Source organism: Prinia subflava (assembly GCF_021018805.1).
Source record: "Prinia subflava isolate CZ2003 ecotype Zambia chromosome Z unlocalized genomic scaffold, Cam_Psub_1.2 scaffold_123_NEW, whole genome shotgun sequence".
Lineage (NCBI taxonomy): Eukaryota > Metazoa > Chordata > Aves > Passeriformes > Cisticolidae > Prinia > Prinia subflava.
Window position 1 is genome coordinate 42,944 of NW_026960623.1, and position 23,071 is coordinate 66,014.

At 39.0% G+C, this 23,071-nt stretch overlaps 1 protein-coding gene across 1 annotated transcript in view; it reads right to left on the minus strand.

Moving 5' to 3' along the window:
- Positions 1–23,071, minus strand: part of LRRC2 (leucine rich repeat containing 2) — a 68,035-nt gene that overhangs the window by 40,097 nt on the left and 4,867 nt on the right. Inside the window, exons 2-3 of the mRNA XM_063424819.1 lie at positions 16,089–16,299; positions 640–796 (exon numbers count right to left, since the gene is read on the minus strand). Coding sequence (XP_063280889.1) covers positions 640–796; positions 16,089–16,299 — 368 coding nt within the window. The remainder of the gene's footprint in view (positions 1–639; positions 797–16,088; positions 16,300–23,071) is intronic.

Consider the following 23,071-nt stretch of genomic DNA (forward strand, 5'->3'; position numbering starts at 1 on the left):
AAAAGCAGTGGAAGCACCATCCCTGGAAGCATTCAAGACCAGGTTGGAAAGGGCTCTGACCAGCTTGGTCTAATGACAGGAGTCTCTGCCCACAGCAGTGGGGTTGGAACTAGATGACTTTTAAGGTCCCTTGCAATCCAAATTTTTCTATGAATTAATTATGCTATATCTCTTTAATAAATTACGATCATTACTGAACGCTTAAAAAATTAAAATGTATATTTTTTGCAGGATTCTATTTTTGGTTCCTTTTCCCCACAATCTTATGTTTCAATGCATCTTGTTTGAGGCTTAAGACTCTGTAATATTTCTATTTTTCTTAATCTGTAAGGAATATAAAACACCACCTGTTCCCATAAACAACTCTCCATCTATTTGAATACAAGCAATAAATGCCTTATAGTCAGAGAGCAAAAATGTGTTAACTTTTTCCCATACTATGTTCATGGTTTTCAATACAATTTGGCAAGTATAATTAAAGCCAGAGAGATATTAAAACACAGTGGGTACTGCTCAGTGCAAACAAGGAAGACAATCATCAGTAAATCAACAAGAACATCCATGGATGCTCATTTCCCTGCAATAAAGTTAAATGATATATATTCAGTATAAATATCTGAATATCTTGGATCAACTCACCAATCTCTGCTGGAAGATGGTTGATTTGATTTTTTGACAATTCCAGTACTCTCAGATCTTGAAATAGTGCAATGTAGGCTGGAATGGTTTGTATCAATGTATTGTACACATGCCATTCTTTCAGATAGATCTGTTCTTTCAGGGAATCAGGGAGCTCCTGTAAATGAAATAAGAACAGGTAAACAGAAAGCATGAAGTTAGAATTTTGTTACCCTGTTTCCAAATAGGGAGAAAAATGCACTTTGCCTTAATTATCTTGATGTACAATAGTAGTTTGCCAAAACGTTATAGAAGCTGTCTGCTTTCGAACAGCATTGCAGCTGTCTTCATCACATATTCATTTTTTTAAATCCTAATGCAATTATTTGCTCTCAAACAGAAACCAATCTGAGGAACTCAATCTGTTTGATGTCTCACACATTATTTCCTTTTTCCAGATGGAGGATTTCTTTAAAACACATTTCAGCACTTTAATTCACACATCAAGATGTAGTAAAATGCAGCACAGAACAGAAGAGTGCATAGAGAATATCAAAATAAGGTTTGCTAAAAAAAAGAAAAAAGGTGTGATTTTGTTCCAAATACTTGCCAATGTTTCAAAACTTGTTGTCCAAGACGGAACAGACACCATCTCAGATACTACAGACACATATCATCTGGCTTAACTTCTCTTAAAAAAATTTTAGAGGATTTCCTTAGAATAAATAAAAATTATTTTAGAATTAAAAACAAAATTCATTTTTAAATCAGTCCACATTTGCAAGTAATTTTTGATTTATTCATGAAGAATCCTTTGTTTTCAAAATTCCAGTAATTTTGAAATTTCCTGTAATTTCTGAGTAATTTTCACATTATTCTATTTAACAAAAGTCTTCCATACATGAATGAAAAATAATTATAAAGCCTTTGATTCTTACAAAATTGCTTTAATTAATTGGTATTCACTTTAGATATACATGTCTTTGTTTGAATTATGTCAGCAAAATCTTTGAACTTAAACAAAAATCAATTCCAAAAGTTGAAGGTCGAATCATTTAAACTCCACTTTCTTAAACATCACATAATTTAGCAGTCTTTCCTAGGTTTTATAACACTGTCCACTCGTAACATATGGAATAAATAATCTGGAAGAGGTTCTACCACTAACTTTGCTCTGTAAGAAGAGATGTGAGAGTTTCAGCCTTTGATTCTTTTATAAATTTCATATTTGTTTCCTGTGTGTGAAGAATATGACACAGTAGGAATTACTGTTTTTTATAAAAAGGATATTTCCCTCTCTTTTTTTTTTCTAGATATAGATTTCCCAAGACATTTGTAAGAATGATGTATTTGAATTTTTTTTATTTAATGCTAAACTTCTGGATTAGCCGTAGTGCTGCTTAACTCTCAATTAAATTTAAAAATCTAATTGTAATTTTAGACATACTGGACTGTCTATCAGAAGCCATTTTTTGGCCATTACTGCCTCTCATTTCAGTTCTTTTCAAATGTATACATGCAGACACAAAACCTATGTTTTGTTGCTCTGCCTTGCTATCTTCCCTTCTGTATTTGATACAGATAATTTCATTTCTTACTTCATTTTTGATTAGGTGTGTGAGTGTATTGCATTGTGATCCATCTTCTATATTTTTCAATTTATGACAATTAAAAAATAAAATGCCTCAAATGCCTCATGACTGGTAGTGAGAAATCTCTCCAACATTGTGGAATTAGTTATTATTTTTCGTCTTCAGCGCTGCACATTTTTCTGCAGCAAAATAAAATAATAGAGGACAACAGCGAATTCAATTAGTATTGTTTTCCCTACCTGTAAAGAAAGGAAAATTCAGCACACAGGGGGTAGTATTTAGCTGGACTGTCATAGATATCTCTGTAGGGAAGAACCTTGATTCAGCAAGAGAGATGAATAACCATACTGGAGGGCAAAAGATGTCTATGTTAACAGACACTATTTTCCACTCTATTTCTCCACAGTGCAGGTCAGTCTTTGCCTTTGTATTAATTATATTGGCTTTTTGCCCTTTATTGTCACAACACATTATCTCCAGCTCCTTGTTGACAAATACAGCCCTTTCTCCTCTGAAGCCAACAACCATGCTGTTCTACCACTCTGAAAGGGGCACTCCACAAAATTCTCCTCGATACATTGAAAACAGAGCAGCACGCAAGGCTCTCTATCAGATCAAGATCAAACTCATTCACCATTTAAGAAAAATTAAGCCAAAATGCAAAAAATATTTGCTTATTATTAATGCAAAGAGATTTTTTTAGATCTTTATATCTGCATTAAGACTTGTTTAGAGCACCAAGATATTCCTGTGCAGCAACAGAAACACATTTAGACATGACTTCAACAGAATGGAAGTAGATTCCATACTTCTACCAACTGCCACCATGCTTTTCTTTCTTGCAAATATTTCTTTATGTCATATGATCATATTTACAATTTGTAAATAAATACCAGCATGCAAATACTTTGCTACTAGGTACTTTTTCAATATTTTCCATTTTAAAATGTGTTTATATTTGTGTTGCTGAAACAGAAATTGATGTGATATTTTGCTTCATTACAAACTAGATAGGGACAGGAACAGAAACTTCCACAAGCTTTACCTTTGCTTTACTCTCTGATTCTCTTTTGTTGTTTTGTAATCTTCTGCTACCATGCTAAAGCTGGCAGCCTGCTGATAATTTGCTGTATGAAGACTGACACTTGGAGGATAGCCAGTCTTTTGCCTTTAACAGCAGAACAATACCTCAAACTTGTTTGATTTTTAGAAGAGAAAAAAAGTTCTAAAAGGAAACAAATAACAAACACACAACCACTGCTGATTATGTTTCTAATTAGGAAAGAATTCACCTGCCAGAGCTGAGCCTGAATTAAAACAGTGATCAAAGCTCTAAGAAGTTTAAATTTGGTTTGTTTTCCAGCTCTTTACTTTTATCTGTCATGGGCCAAAATAAAATTTTGGATCCAAATCTCCCACTCTTTTAAAATAATTTTAAGCTAGTTCCAGGCACTCCCTGCTGCAGGTTCCCAGAACCACACTGGCACTGTCTCCATGTCCCTCTTGTCATCCCAAAACAACTGTGTGTTGTCTCTCCCAGTGTGTAAAAGGCCAATCCACACAAGAGTTCTTTGATTAATTTACAGTTCTGTACAGAAAGGGTTACTGGGTGGCAAGCCCTAATTCTTAACAAGGCAATTCTATCAACAAGTAGTTTATCCTTCTGACATCTGCACATCACTGCTCAGCACTGGCTGCCCAGGGTGGTGGCACCCCAAGCAGCTGAAGGCAGCCAGGCCTGAGCTCAGCAGGGCTACAAGCACTGGGGATATGTAGAAGGGGGTGGTTTAGGTCAGCTGGAGCCTCTGTGTGGAAAAAGCAGGGTCTGCCTTATGCTGGGCATGGCTGCTTCCAGCTGGGTCCACCCAGTCCCAGCCAGCTCTGCCCATCCCATCCTGCTGTTATAAGGGTGCTGGGCTATGGCCCGTTGTCACAGCAGCACATTCCATGGCCCTTTATGATACAGGGGTCTCACGGTGCCTACAGATCACTGTTATGAAAGACAATGCCCTGAGGCTGAGGTTACTTAAAGAGCACTAAGACCTGGAATGCCTAATCCCAGGAGAACACTTCCCTCAGGAGGTAACACCTCACCCGGATGCCTCAGTGGCAGGGGTTGCCAAAGAGGCACAGGATGAAGGACTGGGGAGACACCACCACCACCACCATCACCACCACCACCTCCTCCTCCTCCTCCTCCACCTCCACCTCCTCCCCCCCACAGGTGGGCCACAGGCAGCCATAAGCAGCACTGTAGCTAGAGGAGCACTCTGTGCCTCTCCCAACTGAAGCTCAAGAGATGGCCAAGGCAACTTCTGACTTCATCAAGCAGGTTACAGCAGCAGAGGCAGAGAGCCAGGGAGCTGCTGCAAACAGCCCCTGATGCCCACCCTCAGCTCCTTGCCAAGCCCTCTGGAAGCCCACACCCTCAGTGGGCAATCGGCAGGGGAAGTAACAGGGGCAGTCATGGAAGTACCAGAGACCAAGAAGAAGGTCTTGGTAGAGGAGAGGGAACACTTGAAACTCTACAACTCCCAAGAGCTGTCCCACGTTGAACACAATGAAAACCAAATCTGGAGTTCTAAAAAAGAGAAGCCTCACTTGAGCCTCACATGTCAGGCATGGTCAGAATACAGGAACTTTAACAAAGGAGTATCCCACCTCACTAGCCCACCTCTAATCAGAGGAGAAATGGGCTCAACTTTGACTCTGTTTTATGAGCCCCCTGTGTGGCTGAAACTATGGATATGAGGATGTCAGCACCATCCAGAGCAACAGACAGAGAGAGCCAGAAAGCTGCAATTCACAGGCCCTGCTGGTCACCCCCCAGCTCCTCCAGATCAAGCCAGATGGAAGCCAATGTTCTCAGCAGACAGTAAGTAGGACTGGCAGCAGGGGCACTCCTGTCAGTGGTTTTATGTTCACCAAATCCTGTTTGCCAGATTTAGTGTAGTGGTTCAAGTATCTTTTCTTCAGTGAGATAGGATTAGAAGAAAAAGCAAAACAGGCCCAAACTTAAAGTTACAAAGATAGATTTATTAACATACACTAAAAGAGGAAAATGAGAATCAAAATGAAACTTTCAAAACACTCCTCCTCGCCCACAAACAGTTCACTTTCCCACAAACAACATAAAGAGACAAAACCTGTGATTTTCAGTCAGTTTCACCATTTAAAAAATAATCTTTCATCGCTCCTTTGGGAGAGGTGTCTCTCTTAGAACTTCCATGGAGATTCCCCACTGACAACATAGAACAGTTCTCTTGTGGATCTCATCTATCACAAAGACAGTCACCTGCCTTTATGAAATCCCTCCCATTAGCAGCTTTCCAACACTGCATATGGGCCATGTCTACTTATTTAGGGTAACGTTTAAGGACGCCTCTTCTAGTATAAAACAGAGATTCTCATCTTCCATATCCAAAACCATCTCAAAAACTAGAGATCTCCTTTTTCCCTGGGAGCAAAGGGCCTCATATCACTTTTTCTTCCTCTGTTCAAAATTCTCCATTAAATCTCAATTATATCACTCCACAACTTTTAACTAGAGCCATGCATCCCCCTAAACAGCATTCATTCATATGTTACAGGAAATAGTCCATTCTCCATGGTTTTACAAAAGAAGTATAACTAAAAATGGCAAACTTCTCAATCTCTTCTCCCAGCTGTCTTTCCACTCTCTCTTCACTGACTATCCATGCTATGTCTCCTTATAGTTCAATCACTTTGTTCTCACTTCGGGAAGGGCCAGTGCTCTGGAAGTTCCATCTGCTGGCAGGAACAAGTTAAAACTCACCCAGGCCTGCAGTGGTCATGTCCACAAGGATTTCAAAGCCATGCTGATGCGGGAGGCTCAAATGGCAGCCAGGATCTCAGTAGTTAGACAGGCTGATGGATGTCTCCCCTCCACCCCTCGGTCTCATTCGGGGTGGGCCAGCTCAGAGCTGCTATCAGAGGCTGCAACCTTCCCCCCGCCTCGCTGTCAGCTGGGGGGAGGAAGGGCCCAGGGGCATGGCCAGGCCTCTGGCCAGCTCCCTCCCAGCAGAGGAGAGCAACAGGGTGGTTTACAGCTGCTGGAGACCTGATCCAGGCTGGAAAGGGGGCATATTCTCCTCCCCTCCCCTGGCCTGGGAATCATCTGTCCTGGTATCTTCCCAAAAAACGCCTGCCCTGGGCAAGGGCCAGCCAGGCCCCGCTCCCTGGAAGCCAGGAGCTGGGGCCAGCTTACCTCTTCAAAGGCAGGAAAGAAAAGGGAAGTTTCCCAGGTTCCTCCTGATTTTAAGCCTGTGTGACCCAGAGGTGTATCTCTATATTTAACTGGCTAATGCAGTTGTCAGTTTCAAATTCAATCACTAATTGGTTTTTGCCATCGGTGCTAAACCAACATACAGCATCAGCAACTGAGGCAGAGACATCAGCTAGGAGGGAGGAAGATAACAGAGACCAAGTGCTGTCCCAAGAAGAGGACAGCACAGACAAAAGTTGAAGTACTGAGGAAGAGAGTCTTCTGATGTGCCTCCTGCGTGAGACATGGGAAGAGGATTGGATCAGCTACAGACACCCACAAGCACCAATTTGGATCTCCCGAGATGGATCTGTAACAGGCCTTCTTATAATCGGGATCTGCTGTCCTACTCGGACAAAGACATGGATTGGGAGGACAAAAGTTTTTCAGCCTTGAAAGTGACAACATGTTGGATATGAGGGAAAGAATCGCTTCCAAAGAGACCACTTTCTGGGAGGAAGAGTTGGTGGCATGGAATAGGAAGTCATTTGAGTATGTCCTACACAGATCTGCACCTACAGCTGTCCCCACCCAACAGGCCTCCCTCTTCAGGAGGGCACTTGGTGTTCAGTGCAGGGTATTCCGGTGCCCTTGCATCACGGGACAGCCAGAGCTGTAGCATCCCGCTGCCAGGGTCAGGTGAATCCCTGGAGATGTCAGCTGGCCCTAAACCTGTGCAGAATGCCTGTAAAATCCCAGAAGATAAGGGGCTAATATGTATGTCACAAGCCACAATATACAGATGGATGGCTCTGGATCCAGCCAAGTATTTTGGTAATAAATGACAAGAATTGTTGATAATAACCAAGAATTTTGGGTAATAACTTGTCCTAGGGAAGAACAGAATGTGGCTGGACAAGACAGCCATGCAGTAGGCTGTGCTGGCACAAGTAGAGCAGCACTTTTCCAGGACAAACATGCTTGTTGTGGTTTCCAGAGATAAGCACAGTGCAGTACTACCTCAGCATAGGAACAAAACAAAGATGTGGCCTTGGACTGTAGGAGAATATCAAGGCCACCCAAAACCCCCAAAGGTTTTCAACCCATTTCCAGGAGTGTCTGAAAGAATGGACTGTGCATGATAATTAATTTGCCCCCCAAGTGAGAAACCTGCCTTCAGGACAGGAAAACCTCTCTATAAAACATACCTCCAGTCAAGTCCAGGCAGAGCCTCCCATGTGATATTAGACTTGCAGAAAAAGGAGATAATTTTTTTCATTCACTCTCCTTGTAACTATTCTGTTTGGCCAGCAAAAAAGCCAAACAGAAAATGGTGATTGACCATGGATTGTGGAAAATTAAATACTAATACTGCACCTTTAACAGCAGCAGTCTCTAACATTGCTGAATTAATTGCCATAACGCAGATACTCATCCTAGTTTAGCTACTACCAATGTGGAAAATATGTACTTTATGGTTCCATTTCAGTAGAGCCATTGGAATTGTTTTAATTTTACATGGAAGGGGATGAAACACACTTTCACCAAACACTGCAGGGATACTAGGATTCCTCCATGCTAGCACATTTTACCCTAGACCAAAAATTATCTACAGTTTAGTAGATGAGGCGATATGGACCTACCAATATATTGACTATGTATTGATTGGAGGTCCAGAGACAGATAAAGTGGGAATTATTCAAAACTATATTATTAAGCACCTTGAAAGTGTGGGGTTAAAGATCCCAGAGGATAAAATTCAGTGCCTTGCTTCAGAGGAAAAAATCTTGGGAAGGGAGGTGCTGTTTATGTCCCTGTGGAGAAGTTAAACTCACTGTAGAAAGGGTTGTGCCACAAATAAAAAAGGAGCAAGGCCACCTGAGAAGCTCTGCCCATAGCCTGTCCTCTCTGCATTTCTATCCCAATATGGTACCCATTGACGAACCACTGAGGGATGTTACCACCCCCAAGCACCTCCCCACAGGCCTAATTTGGGACTTTTTCTCCCCATGGCTTGGCATTGGGCCCAGTTACCAGAAATCAAGATGCACTGGACCTATATCCAACGGGCGGTATTTGTGGAATCCCTCACATCCACTACCTGTTAAAGATTATTTTGCTCCCATTGTCTCTCTAAATATATTTGATGGACTATAATGACACCTGGAGTTGCAAGATGAGGAACTGTATTGTACCATTTGGATTAGCTTTGAGATTTAAGATACATCTTATAGAGTTATCAGACCACATCAACAGGCAGTAGAAAACATTACATGGCAAATGCATACATCAAGCAATTGGACAAAGTATGCCTCTGGAGAACTAAAACTGCTGGTCCAACAAGTATCAAAAAAAAAGGTTTTACAAAATCAATTACTTAAAGAACAAGATGTATGTGGAATGTTAAATTTAACCAACACCGAATGTTATATATCCATTCATTATGCCTCTACTTCCATTAAGGGAGCGTGAGCTAAGATGAAAGAAATAACTGGCAGAAAGTAAAAACTGCAGAATTGTTTCAATCCATGAAGCCAAATGACTGGTTTAATGGTTTGGAGCCCCAGCTCCTGGTTGATGTTTACACTCAGATCGTTAGAACTCGTAGGGTGGGACTCATGGTTACTGCAATTTGTAATGGTGTTAACTGAATTTATTTTCTAAATTATTGGAATGGCAATTGTTTCATACATGATCTATTGCATTGCTCCTTCTGCTTTATCCTTATTTTCTCCCTCTGTTTAGAATGTTCACATCACCACCATGGATGAAGAATACGATCAAAGACTATGACAACCCACCAAAATTTAAGGAACAAGGTGGTGTAAGGAAAGGCTTAATAACATTTTCAGTATATACTTTAAACAAGCACTCACTGGTAGCTATCTTCTGCTTGTACTACCTCCTCTATCTCTTTATCTCTCTCTCAGTCTTACCCATGTGTCCTGGTGTACGGCAAACTTGGAAAGAAACTTCCAAAGGAGTCCCTCTAGAAAGCAGATTCAAATGGCCCCTCCCCCTATTGGTTTGGGAAAAGATTTCCTTGGAGTAAAGTGGAAAAAAATCTCTTTATGTAACAGGCAAAGTATTCACAAGCATAAAAAAAATGAATATTAAACAATAAATCCTCTTGCTGTTCTGAAGAGATGGCAATTTCAGGAAGTCCTTTCGTGGGGTGTAGGTCAGCTCACTCAGTCTCTTATCAGTTCCTCCTGCACTGGAATGCATGTCCTGGGCCCAGTGGGCCACCGGTGTGAGGTTTCAGTACAGAGCATGTCTGATCAGTTCCAAGAGAAAGAAAAGCCACAGTCTGTGGAACTTCTCTGCCCCAGCTAGCTAAAAACTAACTAAAAAGTAAAGAAGACCATGAACTCCATACTGTCTGTGCTGCAGACAGCACAGTCTGTGAGAAGGAATGCACAGGAGCAAGTGCAGTGTCTGAGAACAAACAGTGTACTTCTTTCCTCCCCCTTCACTCTCAGAACCAGTCCTAAAAGTGCAGAACTTAATATCTGTCATAAACAGAACAGACAACTGGGGATACAAGCATCATAAAGTCACCACCTCACTGGGACACCATCTCACTCTTTTTTCCCTATACTCTCAATGAAGTTGGTACACGAAGTAAAATTGGTGTTCTTGTACCAGCATTTGGTCTCATTTGCACCTCCATTTGGAAAGAGAAATTTAATATTGAATAGTAACAGTAATTTACTCATACGACTTCATGAGGTTTTTTGGACCCTCTGATTTTTGTCTTTCCTTTCCACCATGGGCACTTACAAATCTGTGGTGGGGCATCACAGTCCCAAGGGAGGAGTGTGGGGGGCTTTGTTGTGGGCATGTCAGTAACGCAGGATAATCTGCCAGCCATGCTCACTTCTCTCTTCTTGAGAGAAGTGCAGGCAAGGTCCATGCCCACAGGCAGAGCAGGAGAGCCCCATGCTCCTCTTCTATGGGCTAAGCAGAAACCCTGCCTCTTCCACGCTTCTTGCACTCCAGCTCCTGACCAGCTGGAGCCCAGAAGCAAAGAGGGCATCTCGGCAGTGCAACCAGGCTAAAAGTTCCCCAGGCATTTAGGGTCATGGGTCAGTGATGGACCTGGCAGTGTCAGGTTAACAGCTGGACTCAGTGATCTTAGATGCCTTTTCAAACCTTACTGATTCTATGATTCTATGGAATGTAGTATGTTGTGGGATGACCTTTAGTAAAAAAAGTGGTCATAACTGAGTCAGAAACTTTTTCGTTTGTTTTTTTGAGGGTTTTTTGCGTTTTGGTTTTTGGTTTTTTTGGTTTGGTTTTTTTTTTTGATGGGGAAATCTCTGGGAAGATCTCTGGAATTTACATAAGCACAAGAGAGATTTTGCCTCCCCATTCAATGCAGCAATGCTTCGTGACCCTTTGTTGGAAATAAATACATCACTGTGAGAAACAGTTGGGAATAACAAGTAGAAATTTTCTGAGAACATATTATGTTAGACAATAAATTATGTTACATATTATGTTAGACAATAAAACTGTGAGAATAAATAAAAATATAGTAATTTGCTGCCTTGTTCTGTGAGGAAATTAAATGCAAGAAAATCATGATTTATGAGTAAAGAATTTTACCACCACTCACTTACTTGCACATCTGATATTAAAGTTTTTTAAGTAGCTATGCATCCAAATCCTTTACTTAGGTAAAGCAGCATAGCCAAGAACAATCCTACTCTGTATTTGTGGAGCATGATCAGGTTTCCTCTGCCAATATTGATATCACAACATTAAAAATTTTGTTTATCCTGAATATTTTGTGAAAAACATTTAAAATTCACTGATTCGCTAGAGAATAAACATTCATTAATTAACAGCAGAAAGTAAACATTCAGAGGGGAAAAACAGAGTTAAAGTGATTTAATTTAAAAATTCATATGAATATTCATGGCATTATTTTGCCTCAGTTTCTAGTTCTAATGGTGCTGTTTCTCTGAAGAACTAATTTAATTGAGTAGATACATGTTTATGTGTACAGAAGTTCTCAAGTGTTGCATCAATTCTGCTTTTTTTTCCCCTAGGCATCCAATTCAAACACACAATTCAAAGGTCCATTATATATATATATATCTCTCACAGTGTGTTTGCTTGTAAAACTCTCAAATAAATAATTTTCTTTTTCTGAAACATACTTTGGGAACCTGAAATTACTTGTGTCACAAAACACCATTCTCATGCTTTCAAAGTCCTGAGTGGTTTGCAAACACAGGAAGATTTAGGAGACTCACTGCTGGGGCAATACAACTGGGTTCTGTCGCTTTTATATTAAAAGAGAAAAAGAAGAGAAAACCTGTTTGATTTCATTCACAATATCAGATTGTGACTGTATGATTATAATATCAGCCTCTTTTTTGCTATTTTGTTTCCTAACTGCAAATACTAATTCAGTACTGTCCCCAGCTGGCAGAAATGCACACCCATGGGAGGTAGACACTTGAGTCACAAAATTACAGAATCACAAAATCACAGAATTAGCTAGTTTGGAAAAGATCTTTGAGATCTTAGAGTCCAACTTATGACCACACAGCACCTTCTCAAACCATGGCACCAAGTGCCACATCCACTGTTTTCATAAACACCTCCAGGGACAGTGATTCCACCAACTCCCTGGGCAACCCATTCCAGTGCCCAATCACTCTTTCTGTGAAGAACTTTTCTCTAATGTCCAGCCTAAAATATTTGTCTGGTACATAAAAGAGCGACAGGAACCATGAATCTTAAGGGTGTTGTCAAACAGCTCCAGCCAGATGGAGCTTTAACCGACAAAGGTAAGATTATCTCATAAATGTAATTATCAACCGCTGCCCACAGGCTGAGGCTAACTACATGGGCAGGCATGGCTAAACCAGAACCCAAGTTACAAAATGTCTTTCAGATTCAGAGGGGTTTGCTGAGTACTTGTTCTTCAAGCACAAAGACTAATTCTACAGTGCTGCTGATCTACAAGGAAATACAGATCTTCATAAACAGAACACAATTTTTTCAGAATTCATATACTGTAAAATTAAGTTCTAGTCACTTTAGCTACTACTTTGTGCCTACTTGTCTAATCTAGTATTTTTTGTGTGATCTTTTTATTTTCATGTGAGCTACACAGAACACTGTAGTGTGTTGTTCACTGTTGCAATCTAACATTTTCTCCTTTCACTTTCCTGGCATCAAAATAGTTTTCATTTCTGTTCTTGTACCTTGCAAGGTATGCCCAGTGCTAGCTGTATCACGGTTTTGTTGCTTCTAAGAAAATCTGATTTGTACTTGATTTTTCTTATTTCTAGTCTCTTTTCACTGATCTCACTGTCACTCTAGTTTTGTTAAAAGCACAAACTGTACTGTTTCCTTGTCTACTTCAACACTGTGTCATAATTTCTTGGCTTTAAATCCATAAATCACTCACTCTATTCATCTTCTTCACAGAAATACATGCCTTTAAGGAGGCCCATAGTAATGAACACTGGAAATAGAAATATACAAAAAAATCTTAAAGGCTAATTATTACAAAATTACTACCCTTTTTTCCCTCCCTATTTTGTTGCTGTCAAAGGACTTTATCTTTTCTCAGATGTTTTAAAATAATTACATGTACAAGGACCGGTGGGTCTCCATCTAATGAAAATACATGATCATATCAATAATATTTGAAAGGTGGAAAAAAAGTAGCATGAGGTCTCAAAGGAAGGAATTCCTATTAGGAATTCAAAATATGTGATCTGCTTTGATTTTCACCTTTACTAATGTTCTCAGAAGAAGGTCTGACATTATTTTCAAAAAGGCTGATGAATATTTTAGCTGATAAGATTATTCCCAGATTATTTTCAAAATATTTACCCAAGTTGTCCCAGACTCTTGTGGTTGGGTGGATATCCACAAGTACCTATCCACAAGTACCCTGGCTATGAAGGATATCCTTAGAGATAAGGAGAGACCATGTTCTCTAGGTGCCAGATAGCCTCATGATGCTTCTGCTGAAACATGCCCAAAGGCAGTGACTACATCCCTCAACTGTTAGGTTAATGGTTTGTCTCAGTAAAAGTAAGGGTCCTCACCAGCCTAAACAATTTTATGATTCCATCATAGAGTGTTTTACAAAACCCCTTTGTAACCTCCTACTAAACAATGCAGAATCAGTAAACCAGATGCTATATGGATATGGAGCACAAAGCAGCAGCTACTTTCTAACAAGACAACATTTTTTACCATCTAGACAGCCCAGGCACTCTGACACTGAGACCTATGAAAAGGATGTGTTAAAGCCACATGCCTATGCTGGGGATTACTCCTCTGTGCGACTTAGCTTCCCAGCATCCATAAAAAGAAATGGTATAGCTCAGAAGCAAGCCTTGTTCTCAAAATTAAACCCCTAAGTCACACCAACAACATTCTCAGATTTAGCTATCAACTGGCTAGAGGATAGATTACTGTTTCATTGATGAGAGAGAAGGGGAAACATAATAGAAATACTTATCAGCTAAAAGGAAGATAGAAAATTCAGCAGGTCGTCCCCAAATGGATACTTTACAAGACTGTGCTGTTTGCTGCTGCCAATGGTAAGTGCCCAGTCAACAGCAAATTCAGCTGGTTATGTGCCCATAAATCTGCACAGGTAATCCCAACTCTGACTTCTCCAAGTCCCTGAGTGCTTAATCACCGGAAATTTCAACTCATAGATATATTTGTAGGCCAAACACATAAACCCCCCCCCACAATTGACACCACAGCTCCCAGCTACATAACATACATACAGCCTTCTCAGAGAAAACTGTCATATGCCCACAGATTTTATACATGTGCCAGACTGTGCAGCACTGGTTTTATAGTCTGAATATTCATTTTGCTTAAATGTGGATACTTTCTTCTTGTGAGAAAATAATAGGGGAAAAGACTATAGTATCTGATTCGGACTTTGGTTCAGAAGCATCAGTTCAGATTTTTAAAAGCAAAATAAGTAGTATAATTTGTATAACAGATTTACAAAATTTCTTCAGTAAGTGGGTATACACTTCTTTCAGAACTTTGTCAAATGAGTTTTCACAATTTTAAAATCATTGTCAGCTGTTAAAAAGTGACATTTCAGTTTTGAAGGAGTATTTATCTATAAAAAATCAGCTGTGACTGTATCTTTGTCAGCAGACATCTGAACTGTGGCAGAGTTTGTTGTTGGAACAGGAAACACACTTTAGCTAGGCTAGAGCTGAACAATGAGACTTGATGGCTGTTTGATATGGACACACTGAGCACCTGATAAGAAGATATCAAAACCCATGATGGTTAGGAATGTACTGCTCAAGATGGCATAATGTAGGTAACGGTACAACAATTTCTCTTAGATGGGATTTTTCAGAACATTAAATTAAAATTAAATATTCTGGAACACAGAACAAAACATGTGTTTGATTTTGCCTCCTAATGTAAAGCCTAATTTATGGTGACAAAGCCAAATAATGGTTTGGCAAAAGAGAATAAGCAACAGAAAAGTTTAATTATGCAACTCTCAGCACCCTGATGCATTAAGGATATTTGCAGTTGCTGCTATATCACTGTCTAAGGAGCTGTAATCTCTCTGTCTTTTTTTTTCTTTTTCCCTAAAGTACTTCTAAGCTAAGGTTTACAATACTCAAAAGAATGCAGTGTTTGGCTACACGTCTTAAACATCACTTTCAAGATCCCAAGTTCTTGAATGAAGATGTGTGATAGCTCCCCGGCAACCAGTCCTACCAGACCAATGATTGGTATCAGTTGAACAAAGAGTCTCCTTAGTAGAGCTGAATGGGAACTAGGGTTTTCTATAGTCCAGAAATTTCAAATATTGTATGTTCATTCAGAAGGAAATTAAAGCAAGAAAAAAAATGAAAACTGAAAAAGAAAATACCATCAGATTCAAGATCAAATCTAAGATAAAATTGCACTTCAGGTCAATCAAAAAATAATCCTAGCTTTTTTATCAATGTTTTGACTTAAATTTTTTAGAACAAAAATAATACAAATTCAAATTTTTAATTTCATATTATCATTAATAAAGTAGTGTTTTTCCAAATACATTTCAATTAAATCTTTTACAGCTCCAGAAAGCTTCAGAGAAGCTCTAACCCACCACTTGCTCAGCTTCAAACCAGCACAATTTCACAACTTACCTGCAAACTGCTATTTCACATTAAACATATCAGCAAGTCAAATGTGCCTTTTTTTAGTAAGATCCCTTGTGGACTGATGCTGATATTAGTTTTAAATTGAGTAGTGCTTGAGACAGTGTAATCACAGCATTAGAGCAAGAATACAGATCTCTGATTAGTAGAAGACAGCAATAAGCCAACAAATACTATTTTCATCTCTCTTCACCCATTGGGGAATTTTAGAGAAAGAGACCTTATTGCAATATTATTGCCTATACCAAAGTTTTTCAGAGGAATAAATTGCGTATATCAGCAGAAAACTGAAAATACACATACCTGAAAACTAAACCACTAGTTCAGGCTGAGGTAGAAAACAATTTGGTCACTTCTAGCACTGTAAAAAAGCATCAATTTTGTATGCATTTGCCATAAAAATGGGGGAGATTAAAAGATATAGTCTAAGACACTGAAATTTTTCATCAACAGGAACATATTTTCCATCATATTTACCGTCCACTGCTCTCCAGAAAGCTGAAAGATAAACTTGTTTTGTTCCTTATTTACTCCATCTGACAAGGCATGACTCTTCTTGAGCTGAGGAGTCTTTCCAGGAGTGTCCAGGTTCTTCTCATTGATGTCTACAAAGCCATTCTTCAGGTATTTTGATTGAGGAATACCTTTTTTACGGCACTCTAGTATCAAATTCCATTCCTGTTTTATCCTGAAATAGTGCCAAAAAATGTTTATGTGAATCAGCTGAAAAAAAAATAGCAGGTAAATTCTAAAGCTTAATCTATGTTTGCAGAAGTACTTAAAATATAATTATTCATCTGAGGTATAGGTTATTTGTGTGTATATATATGTATATTAAGAAAATATGCATTTCCTGGAGTTACACTAAGATTTTCTAGACATACTTATAGATTTCAAGTGATCAGGATTTTATTCACTCACTATAAAACAGCAACACCCATAGAATTATAAAAAAGTAGAGACGGAGCAAACTGTTATGCAAAAGAGCAAAAATTATGCCCTTTAATTTGATAGGAAATACATTCTCACATAACAAGTTATATGCATAAACAAAATCAAATACCTGGTGATACATGAAAATCCATTTTCTTTGTGAAAAAGAAGGCAAGAAGTGGGTTTGTTTGTTTGTTTGTTTTCTCTGCCCTTTCTTGTTCAAGTGTAATGATTTATTTTAATTTTTACACCAGTATCTTAGAAGGTAAAGGTCAGAGTTATCACATGCCAACTGATTTCAGATTCCATTTCAGTGAAACTTCTACATCACTTCCAAGGCAAGCTTTTTCTCATAAACTTCAGGTGCAAATTCAATTTGACATAATTAAGCATTGTCAAAAGCTCATGCTTTTAGTTAGGAGAGATTTATTTCAGCTTAGTCAGTTAAAGAAATGGTTGATTAACAGAAGCAACACCTTCCTTACACCAAAATAAGACTCTGCAGAGCCCCTTGTATCATAAATCTGACCTCACACTTTGAGGTCTTATGTCCTGTGGTACATAAGACTCGTTTATGTCATCTCTATCCTTTGATAGAAACTTTAATATAAAGGATTGAAGAAAACTGAGAGCTTAAGAAGGACACAAAGTTCAGGATAAAGTACCCCTGGAGAAAGTAAATACGTCATGTCTTAGAAAGAGAAACACAGGCAAGTTTATAAAGTTCAAATAGGAAGTAACAAAACTTTTACACACATTACCACTTAATCATGGGATTCTTGTCTACAATGTAAGATGTAAAAAAAAAAAAATCACATGAAACAGAATCATAGAATCACAGAATTATTTGGAAGGGATGCTGAAGATCACCTTGTTTCAACCCTATTGCCACAGGCAGGGACACTTTCCACTAGACCATGTTCCTCAAGTTCTCCCCTCAGGCACAAATGAGCCTTGAATACTTCCAGGGATGGGGCATCCACAGCTTCTCTGAGCAACTTGTTTCAGTGCCTCATCACCCTGACAGTAATATCTATTCTAAACCCACTCTCCTACTCTCTTTCAGTTTGAAGCCATTCTCGCTTGTCCTGTCACTACAGTTCCTGACAAAGATACTCTCTCTGGCTTCCTTGTAGCCCCTCTTCAGATAATGGAAGGCTGCTATGAGATCTCCAAGCAACTTTCTCTTCTCCAGGGTAAACCACCAAACTTTCTCAGTCTGTCTTCATAAGGGAGGTGCCCCAGTCCTCTGACCAACATCATGGCTTCCTCTGGGCTTGCACAAACAATTCCATGTTGTTTTTATTTTGGGGACACCAGAGCTGGATCTAGAGTCTCACAAGAGCAGAGCAGAGGGATAGAATCACCTCCCTTGACCTACTTTTGATGCAGCTCAGGAAGCAGTTGTTTCTTGGGCTGTGAACACACATTGCTGGCTCATGTTTTGTATTTTGTCAAATATCACCTGCAAGTCCTTCTCCTTAGGCCTGCTCTCAATCAATTCTGTGCCCAGACTGTAGATATGTCTGGGATCGCCTCGACCCAGGTGTGGGACCTTGCACTTCACTTTGCTGAATTTCAAAAGTTTTGCACCTCTCAAGCCTGTCAGGGTCTCCCTGGGTGACCTCCCTTCCCCCCAGCATGACTGCACCACTCAGCTTGGTGTTGTCAGTGAACCTGCTGGGGGTGCCCTCAATCCCACTGTGCATGTTGCCAAAGCAAAGATGTTGAGCAGCATCAGGCCCAACACTTACACCACTCATCACTGGTCTCCACTTGGGCATTGATCCATTGGCCACAACACTTTGCATGCAGCCATCCAGCCAGGTTTTATCCACCAGACAGTCCACTCATCAAATCCATGACCCCCTATTTAGAGTCAAACATGTCATGTGAGACAGCACTGAACACCTTGTGTAAATCCAGGTAGATTATGCCAATTCTTTGCCCCTATCCACCAATGCAATGGCTCCATCATAAAAGGCCCCCAGATTATTCAGGGTAAAAACCAGAATGTCTAGTTTTAAGTCACATACAGGAAACCAGCTAGAAACTTAGGTACAAGAAGCATATCCTGGAATCTTGTTGAAATAAATAATTTTTGGACACCCATAACAAGGTATGAAAGTGCAGTGCAGAGCATTATTATGGAAATACCGCAGCACAGATGAAAAGTCATTGTTGGCGTAATGCTATCAAAATAAGTCTTTAGAGAGCAAAGCTTCATGCCTAGATAGAAAGATATTGAGACAGTTGTATACATAGTGGCACTTAGAGAAATCTCATGGGATTTTAAAGAGACTTGGAAGGAGAGATCACAGGAATGGCAAAGAACACAGAGCACAGGGGCACACTGCAGGCACTTTCTACATTTTTGGAAAGTGCGTATAACCATTTATCAGAGGAGCAAGCCTGAGGGACCACCAAAGGAGAGTTTCAAGGAGCAGCACACTACACATGGAACATAAGAGAACTGGAGAAAGCCCCTTCTGTAACAAGGACAGCAGTGTATTCCTAAGTGGCATCTTCCTAAAGGGGAAGTACAGAAAAGCACCTGCTACATATATTTGAGAATGTGAATTAACAGTGAGGTTGGTTAAAAGGTAGCTCACTGGATAAAGTGTCGATAGACTACATGAAGATGGCACAAACTCAGACTAAATATATTCTAACAAAAAGACAGTAAGGATCTCTTTATCGTTCATTTCAAAATTACAGAAATATTTTTAGAAAGATGAAATTGCATTTATCTTCAAATGAAAAAAAAAATAGAAGTAAAGATGAGCTCTGATAAACCCCAAAAAAGCAAATTAAGTTCCTGTAGGTATCCAAATGAGTAGGAAAAGGATTTGCAGCATATCAGATGAAGGAAGCTTCATGGAGATGAGAGGAGCAATAACTTCTCAAAATACGAAAGGAGCAATATAGGAATAGTTACAGAAGTTATTGATAGCTGCAGAAATGTTACTCATTTTTGGCTTCAGTTTTCCTTAGAGACATCAGAATGCACTTCACAAGTTAACATCTGGAAAAATTCCTGGTATTAAAAGTGTCAATTAGGGGAAGTGTGAGAATATAAATATGTGTTCTCTAAAATATACTTGAAATAAATCTCCTAGTTTCTCTCAGTGCCTACTGCATTGTGAAATATTTGGTACCAGAGCAAGCTGTGATGTGAGTTAAGAAAAAATAGACTGGACAGACAGAAAAACATTCAGCCAGGGAGTCCCTTGTGTGGACTAAAGGTGTTAGCACAGTCAAGGAAGGGTCAACCAACTGTGCACAATATCTCCACAAATCCTGTCTGAGTTTACTTGATACGACAAAGACAAGAAAATAGGTTAAAGCAGATACAGCTCCCTAGCCCACACTGTGATATGTCAACAAGCTGTAGCTAATATTTCTAAATTTTCTATTAAAGAGGGAGAGATATCCAAACACCTGATTTCTCTAAGCAGCCCTACTATGGGTATCCCCACCAGCTGCAGTCTATATGTGCTCAGATGACAGAGTTTTCCATAGCAGCAGCCATCACAGTTCAAAAACCTTTCAGATGCTTTAACACATGAGCCAATTCAATTGTAGTGTTGATCTTAACTATTCAATCTGTCATTTGTACCCCAGAAACTGCCAATACAACAAAGTGTGGATATTGTAATAGCAAGAGTTTGCTAGGAAAAGCTGCAAAACAGCGTTTTCCTATACTACAAGGAAAAATAAATAGTCCCAAACCACTTACTTATATTTTCTTCCAAAACCTGTGTACCAGTGAGTATAGCTATATAGCTATAAAAGCTCTGTATGGCTAGGAAGTGAAGTGGTATGAGGAAGGTGTTAAGGAAGAGAATAAAATTATCTGAACAATTAAGAAGCAGGATCCTTAAGGACCATAGGAACAAACACGTAGGATTCTTATTCTCTAAAATATTCCAAAATTTGCTTACCACTGCTGTACTGCTCTTTCTCACATTGTCCAGTCCTCCACAAAGAGCTTTTCTGTCCTTCTGTGAAGCTTAACTGTGCATTACTACCCTCTCATTTCCATGGAATTCCTTCATTTTCTATCAAACCAATAAATATTTCACTCAGTGCATAATTTAGTGCATTGAAAATTTGCCCACAAAATGGGGAGTTTTTTATTCATTGCTCTTCTTTCAAGCTCAAAAAATTACTGACTCATCCTTCACAGTATAAATTGTAAGAATGTTAGAAACAAACAACAGAAAAAGGAGGTCCAAAAGTCTGACTTCATAAAATGTAAGCTACATTACTACACATCAGCACTGGCTCTGTCAGGCAGACCCTGGGAACACTAGAGAAGAGGACTCATATCTGATACTTTACTCTCTCAAAACAAGGAATATTTAAAAAGGTAAGAAGGGAGTTGCATTGAACTGAAAAAACAATCTACCCGCTTACAATCTGCTCATAACACGTACAAAATGCAAAATTCAGGAGTCATTGCTAGCCAAGTAAAATAAAATGCATACAATAAAAATGGCTGTTAATCAAAGCATTCAGTGAAATATTTACCTCAGAAGAAAGACAAGGGTTAAAAATTAAACCTGCTAGGGAATTCGACATGTATACTGCACACTGATATGGAAATTCTGTGCCAAATTTCCTCTTTACCCACACATTAAGTTATGGTAACGTGCTCAGCTAGGCTTTTAAGGAATGCAAGTGTTGTGTACAATCACATTTGGAACAGATGGAAGGTGAATTAATAATGGAGCAACAAAAGTGCATAATTTTGTACAGTACATCTCAGAATGAAAACATTATATTTCCCATGGGCAAAGGGTCTAATAATTTACAACACTTGGCTGTACCCTGGAGTTACACACTACCCAAATTAATCACTACCAGCCTTACTGGCCTGGAGTTGCAGCTTATATCAAGCCAGTGTGTATCATGAAGAAAAGATGACAAAGCTGTAAGTTTGCCAGTTCAGCTGAGATCAAACCAAAGGGATCTATCTGGTTACTTGGTTGTCATTCTGCTCTGATTGAGATGATGTTATGTTTTGAGGGATCATTTGAAAATAAAGACCTTTTTAAGTCTTCATTTAATGACAGTCATCAAATTAGAAAGCATTTCCACCATATTTGTCATATCTGGAGGCTATTACATGAACCTTCAGGAAAGATATCTAATAGAAAAGGCCTCTGAGCCAGTGAGGCAAAAAGAAAAAACATATCCACAGAAATAAAATAATCTTTTAAATATAATATATTTTAGAGAAATTAAATTTCTGGTCTTGACACTTTAAAGACTACTGATATTCCAGAAACACATTTCCACGTATGACAAATGAGTTATAAAACTACAGCTCTCCTGAAATTTGTCTTTTTAATACTATTTAACAATAAAATATTTTCATTTTCCTCTAGGCCTTGATCAAACAGCTGAAGTTAGATTAAAGAAACAACAGTTATCTTTAGTAGTAAGAAAATTGAAGACAGTAAAATCAAACCAAATTGGGGAGGGAGTATGACCATGAAAAATATTTTTCTTGGACAAAGGGCCCACGTGAGATCTAAGATTTCATCTCAGCTAACTATTACTCTTCCTCTTCAATCATACAAATAGTTCCACTAATTTTAAAAAAGGCTGGTTGCATGAGCTTATTTTTGTCAAAAATAAAAAGAAAAGTTAAAATTCATACCTATATATCTGTAACACAAAAGCACACCTGTCACTAAGGCAGACATATGTGGCATAGAGGAATTTCACTCTAGAAAATTATTTCCCAACATATTGCTTTTTTACAGTAGGCTTTCAGGACAATACTCTACAGTTATGAAACAAGATCAGCACGGAAATAGAAGATTCAAGTATTTTGGTTAGTGCTGTATTCCTCTTCAGGTAATCATTTCTCAAATGCTACTTCACTATTGCAGTATGCCTTCAGAAAAAAGATTCATAGCATATATTTATTATTATTATACATATTTTTTTCAAGGACTTGGGAGTTCTCTGCTTACAATTTCATTTTCTCCAGCAAAATTATGAATCTAATCAACCTGATGCAGTTACCCTACAATAAAATCAGTGACTGGACCTTTCAAAGGAGCAACCAGCTTGGAAAAGAAGTGTGGATTGGTAAGGATTTCAGAGCCATCAAAACAAATAAGGAGTAACTGGGTTTCTTTCAATTGCTCTTCCTTCAGCAGGCACCCTTTGTTCAACGTGTGATTAGAAGCTCTTGCAGGAAAGCTGTGATTTCTGGGTAAGGAAAGGAAGTTTCGTTAGATGGCACTATTTCCTCTAAACCAGTACACAACAATTGACAAGGACACTACACGGTGGCACCTGTTTAGAACTTCTGAGCAATGTTTAAATCAGAATCACTAGCTGTGAAGGATCATTAAATAATCCCATGGAATTTTTAGAAGAGCATCACAGTAAAACTGGAGCTCAGCCCAGAATAATATTCCTGATGGATGAGTAACATTTGCTTCAAATTCAATTGGATTGATTCAATTTCAGTATCACAGTCAGGCTCTTCCAAGCATTTTAAAGGA